This window comes from Perognathus longimembris, chromosome 9 (assembly GCF_023159225.1).
Source record: "Perognathus longimembris pacificus isolate PPM17 chromosome 9, ASM2315922v1, whole genome shotgun sequence".
Lineage (NCBI taxonomy): Eukaryota > Metazoa > Chordata > Mammalia > Rodentia > Heteromyidae > Perognathus > Perognathus longimembris.
This window is the reverse complement of record NC_063169.1, coordinates 60949317-60965360: the sequence shown is the minus strand read 5'-3', so window position 1 is coordinate 60965360 and position 16044 is coordinate 60949317. Positions and strand designations below refer to the sequence as shown.

Below are 16044 nucleotides of genomic sequence, written 5' to 3'. Positions count from 1 at the left end.
ACAGACTACAGCCTTGAAACCAGGAGTTTCCCAGGTCCTGTGTATTTATTTTCCTTCACCGTGGGACAAAGTTCCTCCCTACCTCAGAATGGCTCTTGTTTATCTCAAGCACCAGCTTCCAAAGAGTTTGTGCCACCTGCCTCACTTAACTTCAGGAAAATGCTCCTCAGAACACACGGCTGGTAAACAAGAATCTCCGCACTTAAATAACCTATAAAGAATCACCTTTCATCAAAATGCCTTTCGTATTCTTCTATTTGTCTTGGTAGGTCTTACTACCCAAGAGAGAGAGATGTCTCATGTGTCCTCTTGAGAGAAGGCAGATTTAATTCTGTACCACTGCCTTCAATATCTTATTTTTCTCTGGAGAGCGAGGAAGGAAGAATGAGTTCAACTAGGAGCCCTTTTAGACCTCATGTGGCCATGTGGGCAAGAGAGACTTCTAGGAACCGCAGGAGAAGCCATGGCCAGGTCTCAGGGCTTCATCCCTGCATCCAAGCCTCTGGGCATCCCACGGCCAGGCAGCTCAGGCCATGGTGCAGCTTCCCGGGGTCTCTGCCACCCAGATCACCCCTCCCACAGCACTCAGGACCTCTGCTGTGTGTTCATACACAGGGATACACACAAGGAGCATATTTCTTAAAGGACTGAAAAGCAGGGAAAAGATTATAAATACTGTAACTCTAAAAGCCAGCTTGCAAGTCACATAAAAAAACAAGACAAACCCGGAACCTTATTTTTTTTTTGTCAGATTCTGTTTTCCACTGCACATTTTAATGAATGCTATTCTTTCTTCTTGTTGTTTGCTTTGTGGTACTGGGGTTTGAACCCAGGTCCTTGTGTTTGCTAGTAGGTAGGTGCATTACCACTTTGAGTCACAAGCCCAGCCCAAAATGTCAATCCTTATGATTGCCTGCTTTGATTCTCAGTGCCTGTAGGCCTTCAAACCAGACCACTTGAGGAGAAGCTTGATCCCAGTGAAGTTAACCCAAAAGGCATGGGCATATATCCTCCCAGAAATACTCTGGACTGCCACACCACTGTAATCTTCCGCATGACTGTTTTGAAGATGACATTCTAATTTTGAGCATGTCAATTTGTAAATGCTTATTTAAAACATCATTTTCATAGCTGGGCACTGGTGGCTCACACCTGTAATCCTAGCTACTCAGGAGGCTGAGATCTGAGGATCACAGTTCAAAGTCCATCCAGGCAGGAAAGTCCCTGAGACGCTTATCTCCAGTAAAATACTCAGAAAAGGCTGGTGGCGCTGTGGCTCAAGTGGTAGAGCACTAGCCCTGAGTACAAAGAAGCTCAGGGACAACACCCAGGCCCTGAGTTCAAGCCCAGGACAGGCAAAAAAAAAAATCATTTTCACTATTGCATATTTAGTACATAGAAATTGATGGACATTATTTGTATGATCCACCACAATAGATTACTAAATATCCATCTCATCCTGATTGGAAACTTCGGTTTGTAGATTGCCCTGAAGCTCTTTTGTACTCAGTTTTATCTAATTGATAAATCGTAGTAGTGTGTGTGTGTGTGTGTGTGTGTATACTCATATAGTAGAATATATATTAAATACAGTATGCATACTATAATATATACACATTTATATAATATGACAATATGCTATATATACTATATTCATATACTATACTGTAAATAAGAATCTGACCAACTCCTACATGAGTATAGTATATATATGTATATCATATATAATATATATGAGTAGAGTATATATTCGTGTATATAGTATGCTCACTGAATGTATATATATGTGTGTATATGTATATCATATATGATATATATGATGTAGTATATATTTATATAGGTATACTCATGGTATATATATATTGAATGTGTATATATGTACACATATACATATATACACCCATTATATATGTGCATATGTATACCACAAGTATATATATTACAGTGTATACACCATATGAGTACATATATTTGATATAGTACAGATACAGTATATACTATATGAGCCCGCTTTACCCCCAGGAAATCTCGGTTCAAGGTAGCAGGAGCTAACCAAGGCCAGTAGTTAGCGTGAGTCAGGGTGTTTGAAATATATTCTCAAAAGCCCACCAGAAACATCTGCTTCGGGCCAGCCATGCCAGCACAGGCTCTGGCTGTCTGACCTGAGGAGTGCCGCATGCCTCCAGCTCTATCACAACTGAATCCACAGCGATCCTGGACACCTGTCCTTTCCACAGACCTCATTCAGAGATACCTGCCCATCCTATTGATCTCACACAGTGAGCAAGAGACAGTGACGCCACCCATGGGTAAGACATCTGCAGATCAAAAGCTGGCAAATGAATCGGACAACATGTCAGAGATCTGCTTCAGTGGATTTTCAGGGGTCTAGTGCTGTCATGGTGGGGGGAGTGTGATGTGGTTCAGGGGCACAAGGTGTCTTTGGCCTCAGGTGCTCCCTTTGGATGTGGAGGACAACACACCCCTCTTTAAGTGAGCTGCTTCAACCCATTTGCTATGGTTTTGAGTAGGACCAGAACAGCACGAAGTCTACAACATGTGGTCCCACATGTGGTCCAAGTCACCCTGCCACCTGGGCCATAAAGTTCAGCAGACCCAGTGGTGGCTGGGGTGGTAGCAGTGCATGAGGCTGCTGCCCGGAGCCTTGAGCAAGCTCCTGTACTTGAATCACAGTGCATTCCCTTAGGATTTTAGAGCAAGACCAACACCTTCACCTTGCACTTGAAGCTTCCAGAAGAACTGTGAGAGAACACATCTCTGTTGTTTTAAACATTCCATGTGTGGTACTTGTTGGGGCAGCTCTAGACAACTGATATAAATGTTCATCTAGTGAATTCATGAGCGTGAGCTCATCCCACCTCCATAACAAGCCTGTGAGGTAGTCCCACATATGGAGGAGTGAAAGACAGGCCAGCATGGACCAGAGCTTGGCCTTGAACTCTGCAGTCTGGTTCTGAGCCTGTGCTTGTCACTGCTACGTGACGGCACCCACAGAAGAGCAGCTTACGATTCTCACCTGGATGAAGTCCAGCAGGAAACCAATACTAACTCCATGTAAGAAGACAAGAAATAGCCGACTGTGGGATTTCAAGAGATGCCTGTGACAGTTACTCAGGGTTGGTTATCCAGGATAAAGAATTGATTTGGAGATTAGTGGCTGAGAATGAATAACTCTTCATATTGTGTGCCCGAGTGACACTTTGAACTCATCCTCCCTCCTGGCTTTGTCTTCTTCTAAATGTTCTGTAAGATGACTATTATAACTTCCAGTCCTTCTTCAATAACACTTAAGGAATAAACATATTTTTGGTGGTCAATATTATCACTGAACTGTCTTCAAGTTCCTACCAGATGACCTTTTTATACCAGTTGAAATGAACAGAAGCACAAAATTCTTCAACCCTTGATGCTGATAGAAATAACGTTTAACTTTGATATGGCTCACTTACTATATGTCAGGTGATAGATTGAACCTTTCACATGAAAGCAAAGACCCTCTCTCTCCAGATCCCTGCAAACCTAATCTGAGGACCCTGAACTCATGCACATGGATAGATGGGTCCATCCACATTAAATCAGAAACAGCCAAAAGGATCTAGATCAAGGATAGTTCAAATGTTAATTGAGTTGGAAAAAGTGAAGTCTACTTGTTTTGCCCAGCAGAAGAAATTCTTGGCAGGAGTAATGGTTATCATTGTAGCTTCTTTCAAGACTCCCGGCAAAAGTTCCCAAAGACCCACAAATCATCTTTGCCGATCTCTCCTTCTAGAATTTCTAAGTACTTCATCTGTGTCTTCCACATACTGGTGACTTCACGCCACCTCCGTCTCTCAGATTCCTCCATCCTGGGCGAGCCCTCTCCAGCGCATCCATAGAGACCTCATTACCATGGTGTCTTGTTAATTAATTCAATTCACACTAAAGTGTAAATGAAGATTAACCCTCATGCAGCACAGTCCAGTGAGGTTTTACTAACTCAAATACTTTCTACTGGTTGATGAACAAGGAGGTATTTTTCAGTGAAGACGTCTCAAAGTCTATCCCTCTAACCCTGGACCTAAGTTGCACCTTCACAATGCTACCTACCCCTTTGTACCTGCCCTAACCCCATTCACAAGCATTGCAACACGTCACAGAACTCAAGAAAACAGACTGCATAACCTGCCTTACAAATTATGGATGGTGAGGGTACTCTTCTCTATGTGTGTGATTGTATTTAATCTTATCCCATTTATTGGACCATGATTATATTTGAGTACAGTGATAAGCATCCACTAATGGCATCTACTATCCAAATATTAATCTGACTTTCCATTCGATCCTCATTTGGCCAGAGAAACGACTCTTCAGTGTAACCCATCACTGACAGATAGTGTCCCCTTGCTTCCTGCCCTCTTCTACCATGGCAAAGGAACTCTTGTCCACCGGAAGTAAGCTACCGTCCTGCCCCTCTCCTGGGCTCTATTTCCCACTTCCTCCAAGTGTGTGGCTTCTTGGGTGTCTTCAGAGCCTTTATACATACTCCAGTTGTTCTCAGCTTTAAACACAAACCATCCTTCCTTTGATCTCAGGGATCCCTTGTTCCTCTAGCTGCTGTCCTCCCTGTCCCTAGTCACATACCACACAACGGTGGTGCACGTCCTGTCTCTGCTCCCATGCCTACCACTGCTAGGGTCCTCAGTGGTGCGACTGCTACTCCCCACAGACTAGTTTCCATTCCTGCTCCACCTGGTCATTCTCTGACCAGTCTCTCCTCTGTGAAACATCATCGCTGGTTCCAGTGGTCTCCAGCACGCCACTTCCTCCAGCAGCCCCTCCTCCAAGATGGATGAGCCGGAGCAGGACATCAAAGCTATCACCACGTCATCGCTATTGCCCGTTGTATTTAATGTCTTCCCTGCCGGCCTTGAGATCTCTGAAGGCAGGACATCTATCTGCATCTCCCTCCCACAGTAACTGGAGCTCACAGGAATGCATGGCATTGAGGGGCTTGGCTTAAGACATAAAAATTACCCCTCCATGTCACAAACACTGAAATCATGTAGTCAAGGAAGCTGAGCCCAGTCAAGGATTGTCCTAAGCTCAGCTAATGGCCTCTGGTTTCAAGGCTGGAGCTCCTTTCAAGTTCATGGTTTGCAAAAACTACAGCCTTCCTGGGAAAACAAGGAGGAAGCTACTTGTTACTTGCTTTTTTGTTTTGGTCGGTGTGGGGCTTGAACCCAGGGCCTGTACAATGTCTCTGAGCCTATTTGTGCTCTAGGCTAGCACTCTACCTTTTTTTTATCACAGATCCACTTCCAGTCTTTTTTTTTTTTTAAGTAGTTAATTGGAGATAAGACTCTTACAGGGACTTTTCTGCCTGGGCTGACTTCGAACCATGATCCTCAGATGTCAGCCTAATGAGTAGCTAGGATTAAAGGCATGAGCACCCGATTTTTACCCGCATTTGTAACTTGCTGGTCGTTAAGCCAGGATACCTTCACTGTTATGAAAGCAAATCCTACAGTCTTTTCAGGTAATTCTTGGAGAAGTACTTCAACTGAACACTCCTTTGCAAAAGACTCACCATCCCCATCTTGATCATCTTTGGTTTGATCCGATGGCAAACCCTCTAATATCCTTAGCAATGTACAAACATGAACGGATTCCTAATACACAGTCTATAAAGGAGGCTGAAGCGGTCCAGCAAACAGAATGCCAAATGCACATATATTACATGATCTAATGATAGAGCCAAGGATGGTGAAAAACTTACAATGTGAGTCACACTTTAATGAAAAACTCTCAACACTGTTCTTGAGGGAATGAGTTGTATGAGAAAAAAAGAAAAATTCTAAATCCCTCAAAATCCAACACTTGAGAGCCAATTTATATCTAAGCAACAAATTCCAAATGAACGTGATCAGCTACTTGACACTTGCATGTTCAAGTGCAAGTACCTTAATTAAAATTCCTACATCGGTGTGTATTATTGTAGCTCATGATAAAATTTGTCAGTTCCAATTTTTGGGTCACAGCTGGAACATCTATGAAGGAGGTAATGAGAACACTTGTGCCTCCAATGCATTCCTTCTTATCTGGAAAAGGCAAGGTAAGTATATACAGAGAGTGAACAGGGCATTTATCAAACATTATCAGTATAGGATTTATATGACACCAAGTTGAAAACCAGACATGTTACTGCATACCTGTCTCAGCATTTAGGAGGCTAAGGCAGAAGGATTACCAATTTGAGGCCAACCTGAGCTACGCAGTTCAGTAAGTGAACAAAGTCAACTTAAACAGTTCTTTGCACAGAAGGCAAACAGTCTAATACATGTTTGAGGTTTTGAATATAAAATCTGACTGACAAAAGTGCATTACCCTATGACTCATAGACCTACACAGGAACCCACAGTTCAAAGCCAACAAACAGACTCTGCTCATCCTCAAAGGCTTTGCAAAGTCTGGCACTGAAGTTTGCCTTTCCAGGCTTTGTACAAACCAGAATCAAGATGCATTCCTTCATGCCAGCTGCTCACCTGAAACGCACAGCCTTTGACCCCTATCCCACGGCTATGTTCCTGAACACTAACTACACACCCCTTAGTCACCCACCTTGCTCCCAACATCCCCAGTTGAGCAGGGCTTGAGCTGGGCTCTCTCTCTCAGTACTCAGATACTCTCATCCCTTCAGCTAACCCACCAGGACCTCCTAGCATAGAAAAAATAAACAGGCACATGGCCCAGGACTAAGTCTGTGACCCACTGAGAGATGGGGGGTCTCTCTGGTACCGTAGAGATCCTCGAAGGCCAGCCCCACCGGCAATTCTGTTCTGTCCACCCCCCGGGTTTTAGGAACACAGCCATGGTGCCGCGGGCCCAGGTAACTGGAAGGGAGGTCGAATGTGTGAGGCAAACCCATCTTCCCGACCTGTTCTCTTTACAAACTCAATTTGTATTCTCAAGCCTCACCTTCCTTACCTGCTAGATAAGAGGTGAATGATATTAAAGCCTTGATTCCCATCTACTTTATCTCCTTTTCATAAAGCTGCCTCTCGAACCTCCTCCTCCAAGACAGACATTATAACCTTCGCTTATGGCTACGAAGCAACTCCAGGGCGGAAGACACCCACAGAACACTGAAATCACCCCGGTTCGGTTCCCGTCTTTTCCCTCACACTCCCTGCCTACCCTCGCTGCTCTGCCTACCTAAACTCACGGAGAGCTCTGCCACCAAGCAGCACTTTCCCCCTGAACCTTCCAAACCCACGTCACGCGTGAACTTTCATCGCAATGAGGCTTCCAGAACTTTCCAACTTCTTCCATGGAGAGGGAAGTCCTCTTTCAGCGAGAGTCCCACTCTCCTCTTGCTGGTCCACCTGGACTTTGCAAAGTCTCAGTCACACCTACTTCCTTTCGTCTGGAAGGAAAACCACAGAGCGCCCCCTCCCCACCCAAGCCATGCCCCCCCGCCCCCCCCCCCCGTGCTTCTGTTCGCGCCAGCCCCTCACTCCTCCAGGGGCCTGCAGTTGGGGAACGAGCGCGCTTAGGGGGGTTGGTTCATTGTGCTCTCCCGGGATGTTCACGTCCACGGGACGGCTCTCACATCCTCAGCACTGCCCAGAGCTCAGCCAGATGGAATCCAGAGCAACGCGGCTCCATCCTCTCCCGACACCGAAACTCCAAGCAAGGGAAGTTAACACAGCAAAATCGGAATGTCAAAAGCAACGCATTAGCCTTTTCTTTCCTTTTTTTGCTACCCCCTCAACCCAAACTACTACAGAGGCCTTCGGGATTTGCCAATCCTCGTCCTGACAGGTGAGACCTCACGTCTGGACGCAGGGTCTTGGGGTCTTGTCTTAGCAACCACCGGTGGCACCAGGAAGAAAAGCAAGGGGGGAGGCATAGAGGGAAGGAGAGAGGGGGGGAGGAGAGAGAGGAGAGAGAGGAGAGAAGAGAGAAGAGAAGAGAAGAGAAGAGAAGAGAACAGAACAGAACAGAACAGAACAGAACAGAACAGAACAGAACAGAAAACAGAAGAGAGTTCCAGAAATCCCAAATACCCCAGCCTCCCTGACTTGTCCTGGAACCGGCCGCCGCGCCCCCACAGAGGCCGCCCGCCCCCCGCCCGGTCCCCCCGGACCCCCGTGCCGCGCGCCCCCCTTACCTTGCGGGAGTACGGGGGCTTGCTCAGGTGGATGCCGTCGCGGACCAGCTTATCCCGGATCATAATCTTCAGCTTCAGCTTGGGGTAGCTCACCAGCTCCCGGCTGCGGGGGGCGGTCGTCTGGCCCCGAGGGTCCCCGCGAGTGCCCAGGACCAGGCCGCCGCCGCCGCCGCCGCCGCACGGCTCCCCCCGGCGGCCGGGGGGCACGGCGTCGGCGGGCGGCGCGGGCGGCGCGGGCGGCGCGGGCTGCGGCTCCAGGGTGAAGTAGAGGCCGGCGGCCGCCGCGTCCTGCTCCCGCAGCCGGCGCACAGCCTCCAGGATGCGGCGGCGGTGCGCGGGCGCCAGCACCCCGATGGCGTCCAGGTCCGGGTCCCCGATCTGCTTGCACACCTCCAGGTCATCGTAACCGTTATCCACGAAGGACTCGGCGTACTGCGGGAGCTGGAGCGCTCTCAGCCACTCGTAAACTATGTTGGTGCACATGGCGGGGCCGGGGCACCGCGGGCGGGAGAACGCCTTCCCCGCGCCCTCGCCGCGCGCCGCGCACCCACCAGTTCGCCCAACTTTTGATCGGTTCCTCGAAGGGGAGGGGGGGGGAGACGCCGCCGTAAAGTTTTCCCGTTAAGCCGAAGGGTCGGGCGGGAGGAACGCCATCCGAAGCCGCCGCCGGGGAGAGGCAGCAGCGTGACAGCCGCTGAGGGAATCCCCCGAGCCACCGCCGAGCTCCCAGCCACTGGCGGCTCGGCTAAGCCGCTCGGCTCCGCGCCGCCCCTGGATGCGCCGCCGCCGCCGCCGGCACGGGGAGGGGAGGGGAGGGGAGGGGAGGGGCGCGGGGCGGGCGCGGGAGGGGCGGAGGCGGGCGGGGCCCGGGCACACCCCTCGGTCCCCGCCGGTCAGCGCCGCGCCGCCCCGCCCGGGACTTGCCCCAGCCGGGACCGTCCCGGGGCCGCGCGCCGCATCCTTCTCCCGCGCGCGCGCGCGCGCCCCGCACCGGCGAGGCGGGCTCCCCGCGCCGGGCTTCGCCGTGCGCCGGGCACCACCGGCGTCCTCCCGGTGGGCTTCGGCGGCCGCCCTGGTTCCTGCTCGCTGCTGTCGACTTCTCCGGGCCGTGGGCGTCCCTGCGCTCACTTCTTCCCGAGCCTGGCGGAGGGCGGCGGCGGGTGCGCCCGGAGGCCCACCCCAGGGCCCGCCCCCGGGGCCCCCGCACGGAGGGGCGAGGCGGGGAGCTCTGGTGTCCGTCCGTCCGTCCTCCCTCCCTTCGGGACGCGCCTCGAAGCTTGCTCCTCTCCGATCGCGCGCTCACGCTCGATCCTCGCCCGGCGATCGGGCTGCGGCCGGGGTCACCCACGGTGGTCCCGGCGCGGGCGGCGCGGGCTTGGCTGCGGCTCCTGCGGGCGCCCCTCCCTCCCTCCCTCGACACCCCCAGATTGTGAAAGTTTGGGAATGGCCGTACTTTCTCCTCTCCGGCGGGTCACCTCCCCGCGCCCGCCCGGCGCCTTCCCCCACGTCCCCCGCTCTTCCTGGCCTGGGCCGGGGTGGCCTCGGTGGCTCTGCCGCCCGGGTGGGCGCACGGGGCGGGCGACGCTCAGTCCGGGAGAGCCCGGACGGCGGCCGACGCCCCCTTCTCCCAGCGTGGGTTCGGGTGCCCGTCGGGAACGCCCCCCACCCCCACCGTGCCGCTCGCTTCAGGCGACTCTGTGGGACTTGCTTCTCTAGATAGAGTTCAGCAGCATCAGCCTTCGGGGCTGGGGATTGGCTGGGGACCCCGAAGGCTGTGGGGAAGCGAGGCCCGGTCTCCCCGCTTCCTCCCGGGGCGTGCCAGCCCCTCGCCCCCCCCCCGAGCTGCGGCGCGGGCACCCGACGGGGTAGGGGGAGTTGGGGAGCCGGAGGATTGCTCCCTAGATCAGATCCTCGCGACCCCGGGGCGATCTGAGGACAGCTTTGTCCATTACGCCCAGGAAACGCTCCCGAGTGGGCGCACCTGAAATGCGCCCTGTGGTTGGGTGGGGTGGGGTGGGTGCCCAGTTTCTTCCTTCCGCAACCGGACTCGAAAAGCTCACGTTAAAGACAGCTGTCTGTCGGGGCAGCCCGGGGAGACACAAATGCGAACAGCTGTGGGGCTGCGTGTGGGCTCGCCACAGGGTCACCCAGGCCGCCCTGCGGGCGCCCGGCTCGCGGCGGTGCACGCGGGGGAGTGCGCCGCTCCCGGGCGCAGGCCGGTGGGACGTACCCGGCCCGCCCTGCGCAGCGCGGGGCTCGGCACTGGGTCACCCAGGCCGCCCTGCGGGCGCCCGGCTCGCGGCGGTGCACGCGGGGGAGTGCGCCGCTCCCGGGCGCTGGCTGGAGGGACGTACCCGGCCCGCCCTGCGCAGCGCGCGGCGCTACCTCGTCCTCGCCAAAGCGGACCCACAGCGCCCCCCAGCGCCCACACTGGAGAATTTTAAGGCGTTGCCCAAGCCTCCAGAGCTCGTTTTGTTCAGCTAGAACTTGGTCTTTAAGATGGCTCTAACGGGTTCCCCCCTCCACACACACACACCCTTTTCAAGGATACATGTTCACATCACGTTTATCTTTATATCTCAACGCTCCCTCGTAAAGACTTGACTCTTAAAGGGGAAATATTCCCGTAGGTTGGAATGATGCTACTAAAGAAAATCAGGAAATGATCAGCACATTATTTATTGGGAAAATTAGGGATAGGGTGGGATGATCTGCCTACCACCACTCGTAGTAGCCAGTATCCTTCCACGGGAAGCAAAGTGAGTCGCGGAAATACTGATTTGTTCTTTTGCTCACAGCAGAAGTGTTGAACTTGTGAGGAATAAATTCAGAGCCAGGCTTGGAGATTGCAGCTGTGAGACCAAACAGGCCTGAAACTCCCAGCTAGTAATCAAAGGTGAATTTTTTTTTGCTTTGTTTTCACCCAGGACGCTAAGAGCTTTCTAGGAGTTTATTGTTATGTTGTTAAGTTTTGAGAAAGGAACTTAACAGGTTTTTTTGCTTTCCTATACTGGGTCTTTTCCCCTCTGGGAGAAAAGGAACATTCATCTCTCTCATTAATCTTCAGCAAAGACAGTGAGTATTTTTATTTCCATTTTACAATTAGGCAAACTGTATTGGAGGAAGATAAATGACTTGCCCAAGGTCATCTAGTAAATCAGGAGAGAGACAAGAACAAGCCTGCCTCCTCAGAGTGTGTTCTCCTCAGGCAGCTGTGATTCTCTTTTATTTATGGGCACAGCGCTGCCCAATTAGGAAATAAAGGACTCTTTGCTCTCTGGAGGGAAGGCTGTTTATAAATTAATCATTGTTAATCACAAAACCTACTCACTTTTGACCTCTGTCATAAACTTCACTAGGCTGGGCAATGGAGATATTTCCCCACCACTTCCTCTTCTATTTCCTTTGGACTTGAACTTCTTATTCACTTGCTCAAGTCTCCTTGGAGCATTCAGGGCTTCTGTTTCCCTCTGGCTTGCATACTGACCTCCTTGGTGAATTCTAGAGTCTACTGGGTGTAATCACAAATGCAGAACTTCAGCTGAAATGCAGAACCTACAGCTGAAAGGTGTGTCTACCTCCTAGAGAGACACGAGATACAAGTTCAGAGTACACTGGCAAGAACAGTGGTTGACTAACAGATTCAGAAGTCAAGCTGGGCACAGGTGGCTCATGCCTGTAATCCTACCTACCCAGGAGGCTAAGATCTGAGGGTCAAGGTTCAAAGCCAGCCTGGGCAGGGAAGTCCAGGAAACTCTGATCCCCAATTAACTAGCAAAAAAAATACAAAGGAAGGTGTGTGACTTAAGTGGTAGACTGCCAGCCAGAGCAGAAAAAGCCAAGCAAAACAGCAAGGCCCTGAGTTCAAACCCTAGTACTGGTGCACTCATATGCGCATGTGCACATGCACACACACACACACACACACACACACACGATTCAGATGTCTTTAGAGCTGGGAGGGTCTTCAGTGTTATCATCTCCAGCACCCAAGTTTGTGTACAGGAAGAAGAGATGCAGAAAATCAGGCTCCTTACCTAAGGTGATCTGTTGCTCTGTTCCAGGGGGCACATCACATTTTGGGGGGGAGGGGTCAAAGGCCATTTGTGGGGTATGAGACTAAAGAAAGAGCAGAAAACGCCTCAAGGGACTAGATCAATTTTAAGGAAAGCTACAGAAGGACGCCATGGTGACTGAGGAGCTTCAGGAGACCGGAGGCCTAATGGTGGGAAGGCGTGAGGGATTTAAGGAGCACCCTGGGTGACAGTGGCTGGAGGGTACTGAATGTTCCAGGTTGTGCTTTGCGAGTTGGTGGTTTCGGCTTGAAGCAATTTACACAGGCCTGGTTCTGGGCCTGCTGTGTAAACCCACTGAGCAGGTCCAAGTTCATCAGGTGTGCTCGCTTTGGAGACCCAGGCGCCTGTTACCTGGCGAGGGGCAGTGGGGGGAGGTGTTTGAGATGGCAGATTCCCATCTACTTGGATATTTATAACATCATTCTCAGACCATACAAAATCATCCACACAGGCAGACAGCTATAAACTGGTAGTGCTTTGATATGTCAGTTTATGAATTGTGAAAATTAGCTCCATTCCATAAATTTTAACATTAAACTAAATCTGCAATTAAACTGTATTTGACATCCAGACAAAAATATATTTGGAAAAAAAATCGGTTATGCCCCACATTGGCCTTAAAACACCAAATCGAGTTACCCAGTACACCTTGTCAAGTAGCTTTTGATTGTACAAGATACTTTTGGATGATGGTGCTTGGTTAGGTTTTTTTCCCTTTCTTTAAAGAAAAATATGCCATCGCATAATTTTTTTTTTTTTTTTTTTTGCCAGTCCTGGGCCTTGGACTCAGGGCCTGAGCACTGTCCCTGGCTTCTTCCCGCTCAAGGCTAGCACTCTGCCACTTGAGCCACAGCGCCGCTTCTGGCCGTTTTCTGTATATGTGGTGCTGGGGAATCGAACCTAGGGCCTCGTGTATCCGAGGCAGGCACTCTTGCCACTAGGCTATATCCCCAGCCCGCCATCGCATAATTTTGAAATGAACTCTGTATGAAGGTGGTATTAGAGTCTCCATGAAAACTGTTGTTCAGTGAAGGGCCAAGGGGTAAGGAAGGCGGAAGCAATGCAGAGGTGATTCTGAACAAATTAGGATAAACGCATGTCTGGTGGGAAAAAAAAAATGGCAGGAAAGGGAAGCAAGCTGGCTTGGAGGATAGATAGGTACTTGTGGGAAGGGGAGGTTATAGGAGAAGACGCAGGAGGATCATAGAATTGAAGTGTATTTGCATGTATGAAAATGGAACAATGAAACCTGTTGAAGTGGTATTAAGAAGAGAAGAATGGGATAGGACAGCGTGACAGTGGGGGTGAAGTTGTTTGGGATACGATGAGCTCAAGTGGTAGTATCACATGTGAACAAACATGTATATATGCGTATATAATTAGGATTACATACTTATGTCATTATACATTATGTATCTTGTTTAGATGTTATATTTGTATAATTGGAATTGTATGTTTATAGACTATATATTTTGTTTGTATTTATGACTCCAATTATTAAGTATATTTGGTTGTGCAGAAGGATTTCTTTTTGTTTTTAATGGAAAGCACCAGGAAAATAGGCCTGGGAGAAGCACTATTTTCCAAGCTATTTTGCAATCATAAATAACTACAGCAAAATTTGAAGTTAGCACTGACATTCTCAGTGTAATTAATGATAATTATATTCAAGCTCTCAATTCGAAATATCAAAAACAGCTCTTCTGCTTTGTTCAAAAACTCGGTGTTAGGTTATACAAAGAAAATAATTTCTTTTGAAATTTTCTTGGTGCTACATGAGGTCTCATACTATTTTATTTGGAAGATAAATGTGCATACCTCGCAAGTAGAAAAATTAAATTCCATTACTTCTATTAAAAGTCAGTCCCCAGGGTGTCTAGCCTGGTAAAAGTCAAGAATATATATAATATTACCTTTAAAATGCTAAACAGGTCTTGCCTCTGCTAAACCAGGAGCTAAAAAGCATCTCCAAGGAAGGGGTGCCCCACGGAGATGTGGGAAGAAGAGGCCTGAGTGACGTGTGAGGGGCAATCAGTTCTCGGGTGGCTGAGAGCAAGGCAGGGGTTGGCACCTTAATTGGGGGCAGGCTGGGTGGGGGTGTGGATGGTAGATAGAGTGTGACAACACACTTACTTGAAAGCAGTAGGGAGCAGCAGCAGGACCCCATTAGATTATTCATTGCTATTGTAACAAGCCTTCCTTTCTTTAAAGAAGGAACAAAGAGGTAAAATATGTGTTCAAGAAGTCATTGGCTTAGAGGGCACGAACAGAAAGTCTGTATTAATGGTAGAAAATGAAAAATGAGATCCTTTTTTAAAAAAAATTTTGGATCCTCTTATCTATCTCTAGGAATCTCAAAATTCTTGTATTTTGACATACACGGAAGGATGAGTCCGGTGTATCCTGACGTTAAAAAAGAAAGGCATTGTGTTTTGCTAGCTAACTAATAGTGGACAGCTCTTTAGGAGTACTTTCCTCCCGTCTGAGTCATAACTGTTAACTTAAGCCAGGTTCCGGTAGCTCATTCCTATAATCGTAGCCACTCAGGAGGATGAGATCTGAGCACTGAGGTTTAAAGCCATGGTGGGGCTCTTATCTACATGTTAGCACTTAAAGAGTTAGGTCACATACTCTCAAGCGAAATGAAGTGGGTAGTACCCCATTATCCTTACAGGTGAGGGAATGGAAGGGCAGAGGTTGGGATTTGGAGAGGGAGCCCTGCTAAGCTGGGTAGAACCCCAAATTCGACAGCTGCAGCAAGAGGCTGCTGTCTAGTTGCTCAAGAGACAAGGCCCCAGGGAGGTGAGACCATATCTCTAAGATGAGTCACTCCTTGATTGGACAAGCACCTCAGGAGGCCCCTGTAGAGCTAGACTATTAATTTGCCGGGAAGCTGTCACTAAACTCCTTCCTAGTGGAAAATGGCTACCGGGTGACACAGACAGGATAGGTTGTGTGTCCAACCTTCTATCAATAAGAGACTGATGGAAAAAGTTCTGGTGCATTTTGGCAATAGGTAAAAGAACTGATGACTCTACACTTTAGAATAAAAGTGGTCTCCAGAATACAGGAATGATTGCAAAGTAAGCAAGATGAAGAAAAGCATGACCAGCATGCTACTCTTTAAGAAGGAAAAGGCAAGAAAATCTACATATTTTCTAATATTAAAATTATACAGTGGAAACAAGCATGCACCTGAAAAAATGATTACCTACTTAGATTAATAAAAAAAAGTATTTTCTAGCAGTGTTTATAGAATTGAGTGTGAAATATGAAGAGTTTTTCCATAATCACAAAACAAAATTGGAAAGCAACCTCCTCAAATGAATAAGCTAAATAAGCCAGGCGCTGTGGGCTCACATCTGTAATCCTAGTGATTAAGGAGGCTGAGATCTGAGGATTGAGGTTCAAGGCCAGCTCAGGAAGTCAAACTGGAGAAGCTCTCATCTAATCAACAGCAAAAAGCAGGAAGTAGAAGTATGGCTCAACTCAGACAGTGTCAGCCTTGAGCAAACTCCCAAGTGAGAAAAGCTGCTAAGTTCAAGCCCCAGTAACCAACACACACACACACACACACACACACACACACACACACAAAACCAAATGAACTTATTTGCCTAGTGGTAGCATAACAGCAACCACACACATAGGAACTATTTCAAGAGATTTTTAAATAATTGTAATTTCACCATACACGCAAGCTTGTAGAAAAAGGAACTGCATCAAATTGCTAACTGTATTAGAATTATTATATGAGATCATATGTATATAAAGTGGTAGAATAAAATACAGAATTGT

At 48.9% G+C, this 16044-nt stretch overlaps 1 protein-coding gene across 1 annotated transcript in view; it reads right to left on the bottom strand.

Annotated features, from left to right (window-relative positions):
* Positions 1–8926, bottom strand: part of Samd5 (sterile alpha motif domain containing 5) — a 47262-nt gene extending 38336 nt beyond the window's left edge. Inside the window, exon 1 of the mRNA XM_048354258.1 lies at positions 8171–8926. Coding sequence (XP_048210215.1) covers positions 8171–8653 — 483 coding nt within the window. The 5' untranslated portion in view covers positions 8654–8926. The remainder of the gene's footprint in view (positions 1–8170) is intronic.
* Positions 8927–16044: the final 7118 nt, after the last annotated feature.